The following is a 16,648-nucleotide window of genomic DNA, read 5'->3' on the forward strand; positions in this document are numbered from 1 at the left end:
TTTCGATTTTACTTTATATTAAACCTAATCAATCACAGGCCATATGGAATAATTATATTGGTATAATTACATGCAAATTGTTCTTAGGCTACAATGTGAATAAATAACAAAGACAGCAAAACTTAGAATAACGAAAGGATTACTCCATACTAAGATTTTGATTATCAGGTAGAGACATGACTTGAGTGAGAGGTGATTGAGATGTGAGGAGTGGTCCAATACCTCATCTCACTAAACTTTCAACCTAGCTTCCGTCATTCCAATATTTGCCGAATCTTGTTAATATAGCCTCTTTGGAGGGACACCTCAGAATACATTATATTATACAATACGTTATACATTTTAGGGAATTATCTATACAAAAGATTATACATTTTAGGTAATTATTTATACAATAGGTTATACATTTTAGAGAATGATTAAATAGTCAGGAATCGTTTGTATTTATATGTATATATAGGATTACAGTACAACGCATGACGTGACAGTGGCACGCTCAGCACTCTGTATCTCCTGGAAATGATATTAGAATGTCTCATGGTTGAGACTCTTCCTTCTGCAGTAGTGTAGTGATCCTCGTCGCCACAAAATGAGTAAATAGCAACTATGTGAGTAACTAGCATGTATATGAGCACCATGAGGATAAAGCTTACAAAAATTACTTGAACCAGATAATAACAAAGGTGAGGCATTAAGCATAACAGTTAATGATAGCTTCATATATTTAATGACTGAAATCTGTTGTCTTTTATTTTATAAATACCTATAATTCGCATTCAACACAGTGCCAAAGTGTGTATAAAAACAAGTATACAATACTTATCAAGCCTGATACAAAATTACAAACATATTGAGCAACTACTGACAATACAAAATCCTATTACAGTACTTTAAACATAGATACAAATTTATTTTATGTAATACAGCATTATGTACTGTGTGACGGAGCTAGAAAGATGTCGAGAGATAATCTCGTGTGAGTGTATTGGAGAGCCAAGGATGATGTTCAACCATCGTCGAAGAATAACCAAAGAAAAGATGCCGGGTCACTGAGCCACGGCTTGAAGACCGACACCTCACTAATATATTCTTTGGCCATAGAGTAGCATTACTAGCACCACAGGATGTGCCTGAGGCAATCCTACTACCCCTTTTCCATTCAAAGTTTGGGAAGCAGGTGTTGCGATTTTCCGATTGGTGCGGTGGGTGGCGGTCCAAACACCTCCAGCACTTTCATGTTGTGGCATATTCTTTGATCGTCTAGGAGCCTCCTTACTTGAGTCGAGGGACCTTGGTGGCGAAGCTGCCCACAAAGTTTCCAGCTGGGCTATAGTTAGCCACCACAAAGATCTTGCCGGACTTCGAGCGAGCAATGGCCACACCCAGCTCCGTACTGTCCATCCACACCACTTGTGTAAAGTGACCTGCCGAAACCCAAATAACAGTTACCAATCAGATCAATATAAATATTTGGTTTCCAACCTATGGTCATGTAAAGTGCTAGAACAAATTGTCAAAAAGGGAATAAAATGTAAGAATTTAACATGCGTGAATTCTTGTCAGTGAATATATTAAAGTACAATCACGATCAATATCATATTCTCTAGTACTGAATATAGTTAATAACGGACATAAAATACATTAGAACTAACCAGCCCTGAGGTCACTGGGTTCTCTGCCGAAGGTGAAGTCCTTAATCTCACTGTACCATGAGTCCACAGCTTCACTTCCTTTGATCTTGTGCTTTGGGTTGGATGACCATGCACAGTACAAATTCTCACCATAACTGTTGTTTGGACGATGTTGGAGCGTCTCCTTCTTGGCTATAGTCTTGGCCCACTTCCTCGGCATACTTGCTCAGCTGCCGGTCATGAACAATGTATTCAGTGATTAGCATACAAAATGTTATCTTCTTTTAAGAAGTCGAAAATGGTGCACTGATGATGATAACAATGAAATGTTTTATGAGTTACTATTGTAATAAATTACTTAGGAACTACACAATGCTTCTATATAATGAACTATATTAAGACATGAGCATGTGTTTATATATACGAATACCTTTACTTGAACTGTTTCATTTATAAGTTTGAAATCCAAAACCATACTGTATTTTTTTATATCTGAAGAGCTGTTTAAGAAATTTAATGCATCAAAAACGAACATTTAAGAATCCACAATTACTTCCTATGTGGCCCGTGGGCCAGATATAGTCTGGTGTTGGTTACCTCGCCATGTCTGCAGCCTTGAGAACTAACCTTCTTGCTGAGCTTGAGGGGAGGCGCTCCATGCTTAGCACGATAGTCGTTGTGGGACTTGAGGCATTCTTTAGCGAAGTCGTCCTCGTCGCTGTCAGAGTCACTGGATGAGGCTTTGCGTGTCTTGCTACTGAACAGGGAAGACTTTCCTGCAGAAGCCGTCTTGGGGAACCCGCTGTTATCATTAAGAGAAATTAACGTTGAACTTCTCACGAAAAAATTGCGCAACATTTTGCCAAAGAGCCAAGTTTTTGTTTATAGCAGTTTTAAGTACATTTTAATCAAGCATTTCAAAAAATCCTATTTCCTTTCTAGAATTTAATCGTTTGTTCAATGAAAATATCAGTAATTTTAATGTTAAAATTAAATAAATCACAAAATACAGTATAACATTGAGGATACTGTATTATGTTCAAGCTGTTCAAGATTTTGTTCAAGTATTTTCGTGACAAGATGAGGCTCCTGCCACCGTGAAGATTTTTACTAGCGTCTAATAGTGTCTGTGACTTATTATTATTATTATTATTATTATTATTATAAACACATAAATCACATTATAGTGATATATATCAATGAGAAAATTAGATTTTCTCATTGATATGTCATGTTAATGTGATTTGTGTGTTGCTGAAGTTGGGGCGAAAGGTGTAGGACCACTCTGCCCTTCCACTCGAGTGCTTGTGGCTCATAACACTTAAGACTGGCTTTAGTAGGGCCCTCCAGACTTCCTGTGATTTTAGTAGGAATCCGGTTGTATGACTTTTACAAGTTAGCGGTAGTCTAGTGGCAGAGTTCATGACTGGCAATGCCGGGGTCGTAGATAAGCACCCACCTATTATTAGTGGATTTTCTCATTATTATTATTATTATTATTATTATTATTATTATTATTATTATTATTATTATTATTATTATTCATCATAGGCGGCTGACCCACGGGAGCTACTGAGCTGCAGTTCCCTCCATCAACCTCACACTAGATGACTAGAATAATAAGCAACTAACAAATGTGTCATATTTCTATATGTCACTATGTTATTTTCGATATTTATAACTGACTTTTGCCAATTTTCATTCAAACGATACAAAATAGAAGTTTGATGTTGTACGATGGTGTAGGATTTACCGTCGCTACATCTGACAATGTTGAGCTGCATTCAGTGCAGCCTAATCACACCGTCCCGTTGAGTGAGGTGATGAGGGTGGTGTTATAACTCGTTTTGAATACTTTATTAAATCTAATTACCCTCTCTCAAACATTGACGCGATTATTTTGTTTTCAAGTACTATTAACGTCACCACCTGAGCCATTCATACCTCCACCAACCTGGCAGTGACGACTCTTACTGACCTACGATACGTATTTGGTGTGGTTATTAATGGCTTTACTTTAGTTATATATATTTATTTAGTTATTTTTCTTTAATTTCTTTTTATTATTTTTATGCTGTTATGTGAAGCTTACAGTGACGCAGTCCCTCCATCCTATTTTTTCCACGAGCCACCATTGGTTATTAGTATTAATAATGGTGTAACAAGGAGACCAGTGGTGTAACAAGGAGACCAGTGGTGTAACAGGGAGACCAGTGGTGTAACAAGGAGACCAGTGGTGTAACAGGGAGACCAGTGGTGTAACAGGGAGACCAATGGTGTAACAGGGAGACCAATGGTGTAACAAGGAGACCAGTGGTGTAACAAGGAGACCAGTGGTGTAACAGGGAGACCAGTGGTGTAACAAGGAGACCAGTGGTGTAACAGGGAGACCAGTGGTGTAACAGGGAGACCAATGGTGTAACAGGGAGACCAGTGGTGTAACAGGGAGACCAGTGGTGTAACAAGGAGACCAGTGGTGTAACAAGACCAGTGGTGTAACAAGGAGACCAGTATGGGCAAAGAGGCTTGTTCGATGCTGCCTTAATCTTATGTTCGTGTGTTCATAGCAATTCCTTAAATATATTATTTCCTTTACCAAGTCACTCATTGTTAACACAGGCATAAATGAATTAAGAAATCATAACAATGTGTATACTCCAGTTAGTGAGCGTCAGGCGGTATACAGTAAATATTAGTAGTGCCTTACCCCACAGGCGGGACCTGGTCAGCGAACTGGCCCATCCAGTTCCCCTGAGGGTCGAAGTTGGCCACGACGAAGACCTTGGTGCCCGCGGCGGTTCGCGCCTTGCCCACGCCCATCTGGGTAGTGTCTTTCCACACCATCTGCGTGAAGTGGCCTGCCACGCAAACCAACACTCATTAACGCTGCTCATCTTATACGTACAGCGTTAGAATGTATATCACATCATAGCAGTAGTTACACACAGAAATCACAATAGTGTGATGCATCAAATGAACAAATCTACAAGGGCCGTGACGAGGGTTCGAACCTACGTCCGAGAGGATCCCAGACGTTGCCTTAATCGACTGAGCTACGACGTGGTCAAAAGAATTGCAACTGGGAAATTATCCTGATTTACCAAGGGATCCTGCAGTCTCTCCGAGACACAAACCAGGACCTCGTCACGGCCCTTGTGGATTTGTTCATAGCAGCAGTAGTTATTTATAATGTTTCAGAGAGCTAAAGATTATCAAAGACAAATAATATATTGTGTAAGGGTTGTATAGTGGTGAGGTACGTACAGCAGGACACCCAACCCACACATCTTAAAACAAAGGAAGTGACGTTTCGGTCCGTCGTGGACCATTATCGGAGCGAAACGTCACTTCCTTTATATTCTGATATCTGAGTTTGATGTTTAATTTTTCAGACACGTTATTATGACTTAATATCTGCATACATATAGCAACTAACCCTTGACACTGACCCGATTTTAGGCGTGTTCCTTGAGGCTCCTCTCCAAACTTGTGTTCCTTGCTCTCCCCATACCACTTGTCCACCACCTGCTCCGGCTTCACCTGGGGACAGTTATCCAGTATATTAGTGCTGACACACCTGCCCCAGCCGCTCCATGCCCCAAGTACTACTCTCTGATACTTTAATTAATTTTGAGTGTCATCACAGCAGTGGGGACTGAATTTGTACAAGGTTGTGAATGACTGAAACTTCCTTTCACTACGAAGAGATGGAAGAGCATCATTTGTCGTTTTAACACGAGTATATTTTGTTTTCAAGATATAATTAATAATATTTTTAAGTTTTTTTTTATCAAATACTTCACTTCTTTCCAAATACAGTATTCATGCAAAATATTAAATTCAAAATAAGTAGTTTGAGGAAAATATCGGGACTCACCTTGAATTCCTTGGTGTTGGAGCTGAGGCAGAAGACATTTTCTCCATACTTGTTATCCGGACGGAGAGCCAGCTTGTCCTCAGTCGCCATCTTCTTCGCCCATTCTTTAGCGTACTTGTTCATCTGCAGGAGGGGGTGAAGGGAGACGGCCATAGGAGGCGAGGAGGAAACCACAGCAGGGCGAGGAGATGAAGGCATTCACAGGAGACGAGGGTGACCTCAGCAGGAGAGGAGGCCACAGGAAGCCGACGACAGCCACATCAGTATCAGGAGGGCAGTCACAGAAGGATGATCAGAGAAGTTGGGCGTAGGTGTCCACAGGAAAGCGAGGGAGAGGATGGGGGAGAAGCAAGGAAGCGGACCCACACCAACAACAGGCAGTGGGATGAAAATCAGAAAAGATTGGGCACCAAGAGAATGAGGACAAAACGGAAAACATATATATATCGGCAACAAAGGGGCGATAATAAGTGAAATTATATGGAAGTCGGAGCGAATTTCAGAGTAATATTGAACAAAGTAACACAAGTGAAACATTTAACAAATTGACATTGAGAAGGGATGAAACGCAGCCATTGAGTGAAATAAAGCGTAGGGAAAGAGGAATTGGGTGAGGGGGGGAATGGAGAAAGGAGAACATATCGTTAGTATGTTAGTATGTTAACACCTTCCACTCCTCCACAGCAACACCTGCCCTACACTGCCACCACATTAGCACCATACACCTCTGCTAGTTACACTACATACTAATATACAGTTTTGTTAAAATGCCAGCAGTGTATCACAAGATGGCTCCCAGCTGGTAAACGCTGCCATCACTGTTACAAGCGATTAGTCATCCGGACACTATCTACATTTTTTAATTCACAATACACAGGTTAGTGTGTATGAACGTAGCAAAACAAGTGTGTACTTATTATGTCATTGCAGTGTATATGGATGAACTTTATTATATAAACGTATATTTGTTGTTCTTCGACGGACGGAACGTGGTATATGAGCGGTGTTATAGCTTACACGAGGCCATATGCATGGCACATAGTGGCCCAGCTTGTGGAAGTTGCTTCGTGCACGCGCCCTCACACGGTGGGTCGTTGGTGGGTGGGTGAGAGAGAGAGAGGGAGGGGTGGGTGAGAGAGAGAGGGAGGGGTGGGTGAGAGAGAGAGAGAGGGAGGGGTGGGTGAGAGAGAGAGAGAGGGGTGGGTGAGAGAGAGAGGGAGGGGTGGGTGAGAGAGAGAGAGAGAGAGGGAGGGGAGGGTGAAGGAGTGACTGGTCAAGGTTGAGAGAGGGATGGGAGAGGGAGGAAGGGATAAAAGAAACATCGACGAGTCGCCAGTTCAACTTGCCATTTAGCTTAAGTCGAGGCCGTGTGCTAGTGGTCACCCTTCCAGTTACAAGCCAACAACATGCTGAACTAACAGGCAGGAGTGCCTCGCGTCCTCCCACGCTCTGACACCCAACATCTCTTCATATAAGTCAACACGAGCAAACTTACTCTACTTATTACATTACGTACATTTTTATATTTGTAAGCTTTTCAATAATTGGAACATGTACGACATTTATTCCTCTGTAGCGATGCCGTTTATGATAGCAGACTAGTTTAACAGCGATAAGACCTACATATATGCAAGCGACGCCAATTTAATCCTTACATGTTTGCAATATGTGCACCAAATATGGAGCCACTCCAATCACCCGGGCAACAAAACAAGCCCAGCAACACAACTTGAAGTTAAGTGGGTGAAGGTCGACTGCCGCCCCCTACCCCCTGAATTATAAATACTCTCCGTGCCTAACTGGAGCAACGTCAACAGGAATCGCGTTATGTTGTCGCTAATTACCGGGGTGGCGTACTGGTGGCCCAGCCACCGAGGTCATTCACCATGTTTTCTAGGACAAGGTCTCCAGGACACCCACACCCCCCGTGACTATGGTAACCAGCACCTCCCTCACTCACTCTCCTAACATAATATATTTACACACATGAATAGTGGCACCATTATACCTCAAACAAAGAAATTAATTCTTATTTATGAAAGCCATGAGAGCTCCAGCAATGTTTCAACAGCGACGAAATTTGACCACGAGGCTATAGCAGATTATACTCGCACACAAGCAACTCTATATATATATAACTTTACTACAGCGAACAAATACACAAGGGCCGTGACGAGGATTCGAACCTGCGTCCGGGAGCATCCCAGACACTGCCTTAGTCGACTGACTACTGTAGTTTTACTACATCATTTAGAGTACTCGCGCTGATCGCATTCAAGTGGAGACTTGGTGGCATGTTTGCCCGCCTCTCTCGCTGACGAGTTGAAAATAAATATAGCGTTAAAAATATTTAAAACTTCTATAAAAGAAACGAGTTTATTAATATAGACAAGAAAATTACACTGCATTCATGGCTCCTTCCCATTATCATAGGCGCTTCAGGAACTCTACAGCTTGCGACAACTAACTTTGTACTTTCTATGTAAGGAAGGAATTATCAGGGAAAGGCACCAAGCCATTACGACTATATAGCACTGGGAAGGGATCAGGATAAGGATTTGGGATGGGACGGGGGAAAGGAATGGTGCCCCAACCACTTGGACGGTCGGGGATTGAACGTCGACCTGCATGAAGCGAGACACTAACCTGCCAAATGTGCCTAATTCATTTTTTGTCAATTAATATTATTATTAACATCTTTATTGACAAAAAATTAATTAGGCACACTTGGCAGGTTAGTGAGGCTGAGCCACTACCAGAATATTCAGCTTATAAACTCTGCTACAAACCTTTAATGTATTCACTAGAACACTATATTGTTGAATGTGAAACCGTACGTAACAATGTTGTAACATGTTTTGAAATGTAGTATTAAATTAAATAAAATAAAATAAAATAAAATAAACTGAATTAAACTGAAATAAACTGAAATAGAAGTATATTGTAGATTCAACTTTGATATTGTAGAAGACAATATGCAAGTACAGTACTCGTGAAAGCCTCAAAGGGTTCCCCCCTTTCGTGGAGGACCTTCGTGGTAGCAACGGAACCTCTTTAGGTGTTCAGGTACTGAAAAATGTCTTTCTGTCAGACGCAAGTCTTCCATTTATCCTTCCCAGTTCGTTCCTGTCCACCCCAACAGTAATTATGGACCTGGATGTACAATAACCGCCAGATCGTGTTCCGGAGAAAACATGGCGCTGGATAGCCTAACCGGTTCCAGTAGGTATATATCTCTTGAGCCTAAATCTCAACAGCGACAACAAAATCTGTGTTTGGCATGTAGTCCCTATTTTGGGTTCATAAAATCTGGTGTTGATGGGAGGAAATTACACGTAGGAGATAATGTTAGGGTGTAGTGAGCGGGGCTCCCACACCACCCAGTCACCGCGTCGCCAGGTTAGGTAGCAAACCCAGAGTTAAAGACTTCTATTATTTACATGTACAGTAGACAGGCCTCACCAGCAGGATCACGACGAACACCTGGGTGGAGAGAGGTGGTCTTCAGCACTCCTGCAGCCTCATTTGGCCTCAGCATTAACATATATTTTACTGGTCGATTGAAATGTATCGAAATATATAATCATTCATTAACGTAACATATACACACACACACACACACACACACACATGTAAAGGCAGGACCAAAGAGCCAGAGCTCAACCCCCGCAAGCACAACTAGGTAAGTACTCACACACACACACTAACAATAGCAGGATACATCGTAAATAAAAGTATACACAAACAATAACGGTATACACAAACAATAACGGAATACACAAACAATAACAGTATACACAGCCTATAACAGGAGGCTATACACAGTCAATCACACACACTCACAAGCGATAATTCCATAGCAAAGCATAATCTTAATTAATATCGGTACGTATACGGCAAGTCTGACCAAACTGGTGAATTAAGAAAGTGGCGTCTGATTATGGCGGGAGGTACAAGGCAGTGAAACACCCCTACCTTGAGGTTACCTTACCTTGAGGTGCTTCCGGGGCTTAGCGTCCCCGCGGCCCGGTCGTCGACCAGGCCTCCTGGTTGCTGGACTGATCAACCAGGCTGTTGGACGCGGCTGCTCGCAGCCTGACGTATGAGTCACAGCCTGGTTGATCAGGTATCCTTTGGAGGTGCTTATCCAAAAGGATAAGCACAGCATTACCCCGGGGTAATGCTGTGGATCACGCTTCACTGCTGGGGAAACTCCTACAATATTACCCTTGGTAATATAATTTATGCTGTTACGATCTCATTCAGTTTCTTTTTATATTGCCCCCTCGTTTATTCTCCATCACTAACTCCTTCATTCTTCACCGCTAATTTCCTTATTCACTGTTCATTCTAGCTTCCTCGTTAGTTAGTCACTGTAGCTCCTTCATCCATACTTAATCACTCCTTAATTCATTTGTTCGTTACTAATTCCCTCAATCAGTCTTTGCTACATGCAGCTTAAGTAATTTTCCACTACTAGTTCCCTGGTTCATTCTTCACATCTTGGTTTTCCACGAATTTTCTCCTTTATTCAGTCATCAATACTAGCGTCTTCATTAAGGCATCAACACTAGCTTCTTCATTCAGTCATCATTACCCATCCCTCCATTCAGTCATGACTAGCAAGGGGGGAGTAAGTCTGAGGTCACCATGTGTCCTAGACAATGGGTAATGGGAGACCAGCAAACAGTGCCTCACCATTATTGTGTCGTCACGCTAATGGCTCTTATATTACCCTTGTGCCAAGGTTACCAAAAAAAAATACCCTTATATGTGAAGGTTATGAGTGACATCAACCATTATATGCCAGTGAGGCGACATACCTAACATGACCAGGTGAAGGCACACTTGGACGGGCTATTCATGCCCGTGCCACCTCTTGGGTGGCTTAATCTTTATCATCATCGAAGGCACACTTCAACAGAGAGTTACAACCCCGCTCCTGTGCCAGGTAAGTCCACTACGGGCTCACCATAGCCCGTGCTACTTGGAACTTTTTGTTCCTACTAGCTGAATCTTAAACAACAACAGCACACTTAACACATGTCCGTCAAGGTTAGGGCAAGACTTAACGCTTGTACCAGAGTCAGACCATGATTTGCCAAGCATTTATGCAGCCATTTACGAAACCTATACATCCTTCCTCACGCTAGCTTTCTTTACAATTATTAAAAAGTTTATGAGCTCCGAAGCACTACTGGGTTATTTATAACTGCTTATAAATGTAAACAAAGTCGCCATGATTGATGAAAGATGTATAAGTTTCGGAAGTGGGGTCGTAAATCCTTGATGATCCTGGTCCAGGATGGAATTGAACACATGTATGCATGAGTAAAAGCTGAATTAAACCTCTCCGCGAAAGACTGATTTTAACCTCTATTTCGGGGATTAGATTTAACAAGGGCCTCAAAAGCTATCTCCTCAGTGAGTCAATCATTCCCCGCTTGACTGGGGAATTGACTTCCATCAACCTCTGTGGAAGGCAAGAGTAGGTAAACCCCCCTCTCCCTCCCCCCTTGCTCCACTCCATCAACTGGGTGGGACCAACACAGGAAGGGGGTAGAAATAGCCTAAGCTACTCTATCCCTTTGAGATGTATTTATTGCTTATCTCAATAAACATACTTGAACCAACACAGGTGCAGGCGAAGAGTCACAATAACGTGGCTAAAGGCACACTAGAAGGTGAAGGGACGACGACGTTTCGGTCCGTCCTGGACCAGTCTCAAGTCGATTGTGAGAATGGTCCAGGACGGACCGAAACGTCGTCGTCCCTTCACCTTCTAGTGTGTGGTCTGGTCAACACCAACACAGGTCTTCCCTTGTACATCATCAGCCTGTGACCGGGCTCATGTACATATCCAAGTTAAAGGTTCATTATTGAGAGAACTTCTCAGTATTAACAACCTGGTGCTATTTAATGGTAGATACGACAAGTGTGTGAAACAGAGGAATCTATATCTAGGGTCATTAATATTTCGGTGGAGAGCAAGGCCAACACTCCACAAGTAGGTCATGAGCGGTCAATAGTGTGTGCCAGCGCCCCCTCTCCCCCACCACACACCAGCATAACCATGAGCTGTATACACTGCCGCGTGGAGCTGTAAGTCTAGGGTGGGGGGTTGTGGCGCCAGTAACTGTAGGATGGATTTTGGCGCCAGTAGCTCTAGGGGGAGGTTATAGCAACACTAGCTCTATGGGGGCTCTTGTGGCGCCAGTAGCTCTAGGGGGAGGTTATAGCAACACTAGCTCTATGGGGGCTCTTGTGGCGCCAGTAGCTCTAGGGGGAGGTTATAGCAACACTAGCTCTATTGGGACTCTTGTGGTGCCAGTAGCTCTAGGAGGAGGTTATAGCAACACTAGCTCTATGGGGGCTCTTGTGGCCCCAGTAGCTCTAGGGAAATTGTGTAACCAGTAACTCGAGGGTAGTGGCGTTTGTGGCGCTAGAGGTGTTGTTACCAGTAGCGCTAGAGGAAGGGCTGTGGCGCCAGCAGTTCTTGGGGGCAGGGGGTGAGAATCATGGCGCCAGGAATTCTTGTGATGGGGGGAAGGGGGTAGCGCCAGCAGCGTAGATGGGTGGGGGTGGGGGATGGGGGTAGCTTGAGTAGCTTGGTAGTGAGTGAAAATGGAGGTGGGAACGGGGGAAAATACGGCACACACTGAGCATTGTGAGGGGGCAATGGCGGGAGTGGGGGAGAGGAAGAAGAGCGCTGGGAGTATTGACGCCACTAGCGGGGGCACCGTCAGCCATTTATGACCTCCGTACATTTATATATTCCCTCACGTTGTGTGTCTAACGTTACCTTACAAGCACGCAAACATCACACTACCTCCTCTTCACTAACCTGGCGCCACCACCTTATGTCGTATTCCCCATACACCTCCCCCCGTCCGGTGTCGTACGCCACTCAGCACCCACACTACACCCCCATACACCGCCATACACACCGACACCCACCTCCTTGTTGAGCTTGAGCTTGGACACCCCGTGCTTGGTCCTGTACTCGTTGACACTCTTGTGGACTCCCTTGGCGAAGTCGTCGTCATCGCTCGAGTCCCCATCGTCAGCCTTACCGCTCTTCAACTTGATCCGGAACCCGCTCTTGCTAGACTTGGCTCCCCCAGACTCGACCTTCTCCTGCTGGGCCAAGAGACGCCCACAGAGGCGCGGGAGAATTAAAGAGTGGCGAAACATCTGTAGTTTCTCTTATATTATCAATAAACAACAATATATTACCATTATCATCATCATCACCATCCGCAGCATCACCACCAGCAGCAGCATCACCATCATTATCATTAACATCATTAGTACCCCTACTAGCATCACCACCATCCTCACAGACCTTAGGATAAACATCAGCCACTAATTACCTTGCGTCCAGGATATGACATACAATCTCCGGGAACGGTGGTGCATGACAAGACTCACCTTAGCGCTGGTCTTGGAGGACTTGGCCCGGTCTGGCGAAGACGAGGACGACGACGACGACGAGGACTTGGTCCGCGCTCTCCGGGGCTTGGGGGAGTCTGGAGCATAACACCTTTTTATGGGTCTTCCGACAGGATGTAACTATTGTATAAATATATATATATATATATATATATATATATATATATATATATATATTATTCCTAGGCATGTTTGCCCAACCACTTTGGTTGGACGATAGAGCGACTGTCTCGCTGCATCCAGGTCGGCATTCAATCCCCGATCATCCACCAAGTGGATGGGCACCATTCCTTTCCCCCCCCGTCCCATCCCAAATCCTTATCCTGATCCCTTTCCAGTGCTATATAGTCGTAATGGCTTGGCGCTTTCCCCTGATAATTCCCTCCCTTCTAGGTATGTTTGTATGCATATTTAGTGTGTGTGTGTGTGTGTGTGTGTGTGTGTGTGTGTGTGTGTGTGTGTTGTTGACAGTGGAGTACCACCAACTTCATTATGTGCACCGCTGGCTATATAAACGATCCGCCGGAGGGGAATTTAGAGTTACATGAACATTCTGAATTATCTCGACCAGGCCTCCTGGTTGCTGGACTGATCAACCAGGTTGTTAGGCTGTTGGACACATCACCATTATACAAATAAAAGATGTAGGAAAGAGCGCCACCAACCGTCAATAGCGGCTGCCAGCTGGGAGGTGGAGTAGGGGTCGAGGGCCCTGGTGGTGGTCTTGGTGGTCTTGGTCACGTTGCCAGCCTCGTCCTCCTTAGTCACGACCTCCACCGTCTCCTCGTACCGCTGCAACACCCGCAACACATCGTCAGCAACACACCAGTGACATTACCAACAAACCCCACGCCAGTCACACCCAAGTGACATCCCTTACGCCAGTTAAACATTCAGTAACACATCAGTAACACTGGCATCATGTCGGTGGCACCAGCATTATGAGAAAATTAGTAGGAGCCATGAGGAAGATCCCAACCTATGCCCTGGGTACTCCCAAGCACACACACACACACATTATATATATATATATATATATATATATATATATATATATATATATATATATATATATATATATATATATATATAAACATTACGTAATCATGTAATAATATAATTGTAACCCATTAATTTATTTATATGCATTGCAAAGCATTTTGAGATGATAATAATGACTTTGATACAAGTAAGACAAAATGGTTGAAAATGGTAATATGAAGTAAAGTGTCTGTAGTCGCAGAACTCGTCTTTGGTTACACATATTTTGTAGTGGCATAACGTTTTTGAAAGGCCCGTCGTCTCTCAAGGCCAGCGAGAGCTGCTCTCTCTGGGTCTGGGAGGGTGAGTAGGGTAGTGGAGTGAAGGGGGGGGGGGGACGAAGTCTCATAGAAATCAATGGAATTCCGCAAGCACACACAGGCAGATTTACAAAACACTTTAGAAGAATGGTACGAAATGTGAGTAAGTTGTACTTAATGGCAAAGAATATGAGTATAACTACTAAACATGGCATTGTAACAACCATACATTGTGCCTTGGACGGACGCTTTGCCTGCCCGAAACGCTTTGCGAAACAATGGCTTTAGGTATTGTATGTACTAGCTCTATCAATAAATTCGTCAATATTTGTATCACACTTTGTATGTATGTACTTTAAACCTGAATAAACATTTGAATTTTGAATTTGAATTTTGAAAAAACATGGAGTGAGGCTGTGACAGTACAGTAAAGCCTTATTCTATTCTGCTCTTTCTGGATATCTTTTCCATGATAATAGTCCAGGATGGACCGATACGTCGTTGTTTCTCCATTTTCTGATGCGTAGTTTGATCATCATATCTTCTGTTTTACTAGCGATAGCAATGTACAAAAGTTGTTTATCAGACTCCGTGATGAATGACAGACAGAACGTCCGGTTCAAGTGCGTCGGAATTACGTTATCTTACCGTATATTAATGCGTTATTCCTTATCAACACTGCTAAGATGCTGTCCTCAGCTCGACAACTATTCTTAAGTTGATATAATTATCATCCTCAACGCTAGAACCATCGATTTTTCTCATAATATATATTTACAAGGGCGCCGACTCCCAAAATGGAGATTTAGAAAACGTTAATTTGTACTTATACAAACTACTTTCCAGGGAGATATATTCCCAACAGTCGACTAAATATAGTCATACTGACACAATAACATTAGAACAGACAACTTAATATAAATTTTAAGACCATACAATCCACAACAGGATTATAATAACTAAATAAAGAAGATAGTCGCCTTTACTAAATGTAGTACCTAAGTAGTAGTAACTGAGTACCTCAAGTGCTTCATAACAGTCTACCCACATGGAAGTGGGTGCATACTGCACTGCCTGATGGGTAGAGAGCAAGTGTAATTACCTAAGTGTAGTTACAGGATGAGAGTTACGCTCGTGGTGTCCCGTCTTCCCAGTACTCTTTGTCATATAACGCTTTGAAACTACTGACGGTCTTGGCCCCGTGTGTGTGTGTGTGTGTGTGTGCTCACCTAATTGTGCTTGCGGGGGTTGAGCTCTGGCTCTTTGGTCCCGCCTCTCAACTGTCAATCAACAGGTGTACAGATTCCTGAGCCCACTGGGCTCTATCATATCTACATTTGAAACTGTGTATGGAGTCAGCCTCCACCACATCACTTCCTAGTGTGTTCCATTTACTAACTACCCTGACACTGAAAAAAGTTCTTTCTAATGTCTCTGTGGCTCATTTGGGTACTCAGCTTCCACCTGTGTCCCCTTGTTCGCCTCCCTCCAGTGTTGAATAGTTCATCCTTGTTTACCCGGTCGATTCCCCTGAGGATTTTGTAGGTTGTGATCATGTCCCCCCCTTACTCTTCTGTCTTCCAGTGTCGTAAGGTGCATTTCCCGCAGCCTTTCATCATAACTCCTGCCCGAAACGCTGCGCGTACTAGTGGCTTTACAAGTGTAAATACTGTACTATCCAATGTATTCTCACAAACCCAATGTACCTTCTTGTATATATATAAATAAATAAATAAATAAATAAATAAATAAAATAAATAAACTCATGCCTTTTAGTTCTGGGACTAGTCTAGTAGCATACCTTTGGACTTTTTCCAGCTTCGTCTTGTGCTTGACAAGGTACGGGCTCCATGCTGAGGCCGCATACTCCAGGATTGGTCTTACATATGTGGTGTACAAGATTCTGAATAATTCCTTACACAGGTTCCTGAACGCCGTTCTGATGTTAGCCAGCCTCGCATATGCCGCGAGGCATAAAGAGAGCACACACACACATATGTGTGTGTGTGTGTGTGTGTGTGTTTAATTACCTAAGTATAACTACAGGATATGAGCTATGCTCGTGGTGTCCCGTCTTCCTAGCACTTTGTCACATGACGCTTGGAAACTACAGAAGGTTTTGGCATTCACCATATTGTTTACTTAATTAACTTGTTCCAACCGTCTTCCACTCTGCAAAAATTAATTATCTAATATTTTTTTCAACAGTTTTGTTGCCTTAATTTGAATCATATCAATGTTTGCGTTGTGAGGGGGAGGGAGGGAGGGTTACACGGATGCCGATAAGATCTATTTCGTCAAGCCTGTTTGATCAGGTGACGATGTGACACTTTGCCCTGTCAGGCCCACCGGGACGTGACCATGAGTAAGGCTGTTGATGAAAAAGT

The 16,648-nt window shown here is 43.2% G+C and overlaps 1 protein-coding gene across 21 annotated transcripts in view; it reads right to left on the reverse strand.

Moving 5' to 3' along the window:
- The window catches only part of LOC123765045 (uncharacterized), a 59,038-nt gene continuing 42,390 nt past the window's right edge, over positions 1 to 16,648 (reverse strand). For 7 of the 21 annotated variants that reach the window (XR_011229961.1, XR_011229969.1, XR_011229968.1 and 4 more), the window contains exons 4-12: positions 13,626 to 13,752; positions 12,940 to 13,037; positions 12,466 to 12,645; positions 5,509 to 5,631; positions 5,081 to 5,171; positions 4,339 to 4,489; positions 2,259 to 2,433; positions 1,653 to 1,861; positions 1 to 1,424 (exon numbers count right to left, since the gene is read on the reverse strand). Coding sequence is in view for 1 of the 21 variants with exons in the window: in XM_069333481.1 (XP_069189582.1) it covers positions 1,273 to 1,424; positions 1,653 to 1,856; positions 2,255 to 2,433; positions 4,339 to 4,489; positions 5,081 to 5,171; positions 5,509 to 5,631; positions 8,971 to 8,991; positions 12,466 to 12,648; positions 12,940 to 13,037; positions 13,626 to 13,752 (1,329 nt within the window). In the remaining 20 variants the exon portion in view is untranslated. Of the gene's footprint in view, positions 1,425 to 1,652; positions 1,862 to 2,254; positions 2,434 to 4,338; positions 4,490 to 5,080; positions 5,172 to 5,508; positions 5,632 to 8,970; positions 8,992 to 12,465; positions 12,649 to 12,939; positions 13,038 to 13,625; positions 13,753 to 16,648 lie in introns of all 21 variants that reach the window. The other 14 variants (XR_011229962.1, XR_011229974.1, XR_011229975.1 and 11 more) reach the window with 5 other exon arrangements.

Source organism: Procambarus clarkii, chromosome 29, assembly GCF_040958095.1.
Source record: "Procambarus clarkii isolate CNS0578487 chromosome 29, FALCON_Pclarkii_2.0, whole genome shotgun sequence".
Taxonomy (NCBI): domain Eukaryota; kingdom Metazoa; phylum Arthropoda; class Malacostraca; order Decapoda; family Cambaridae; genus Procambarus; species Procambarus clarkii.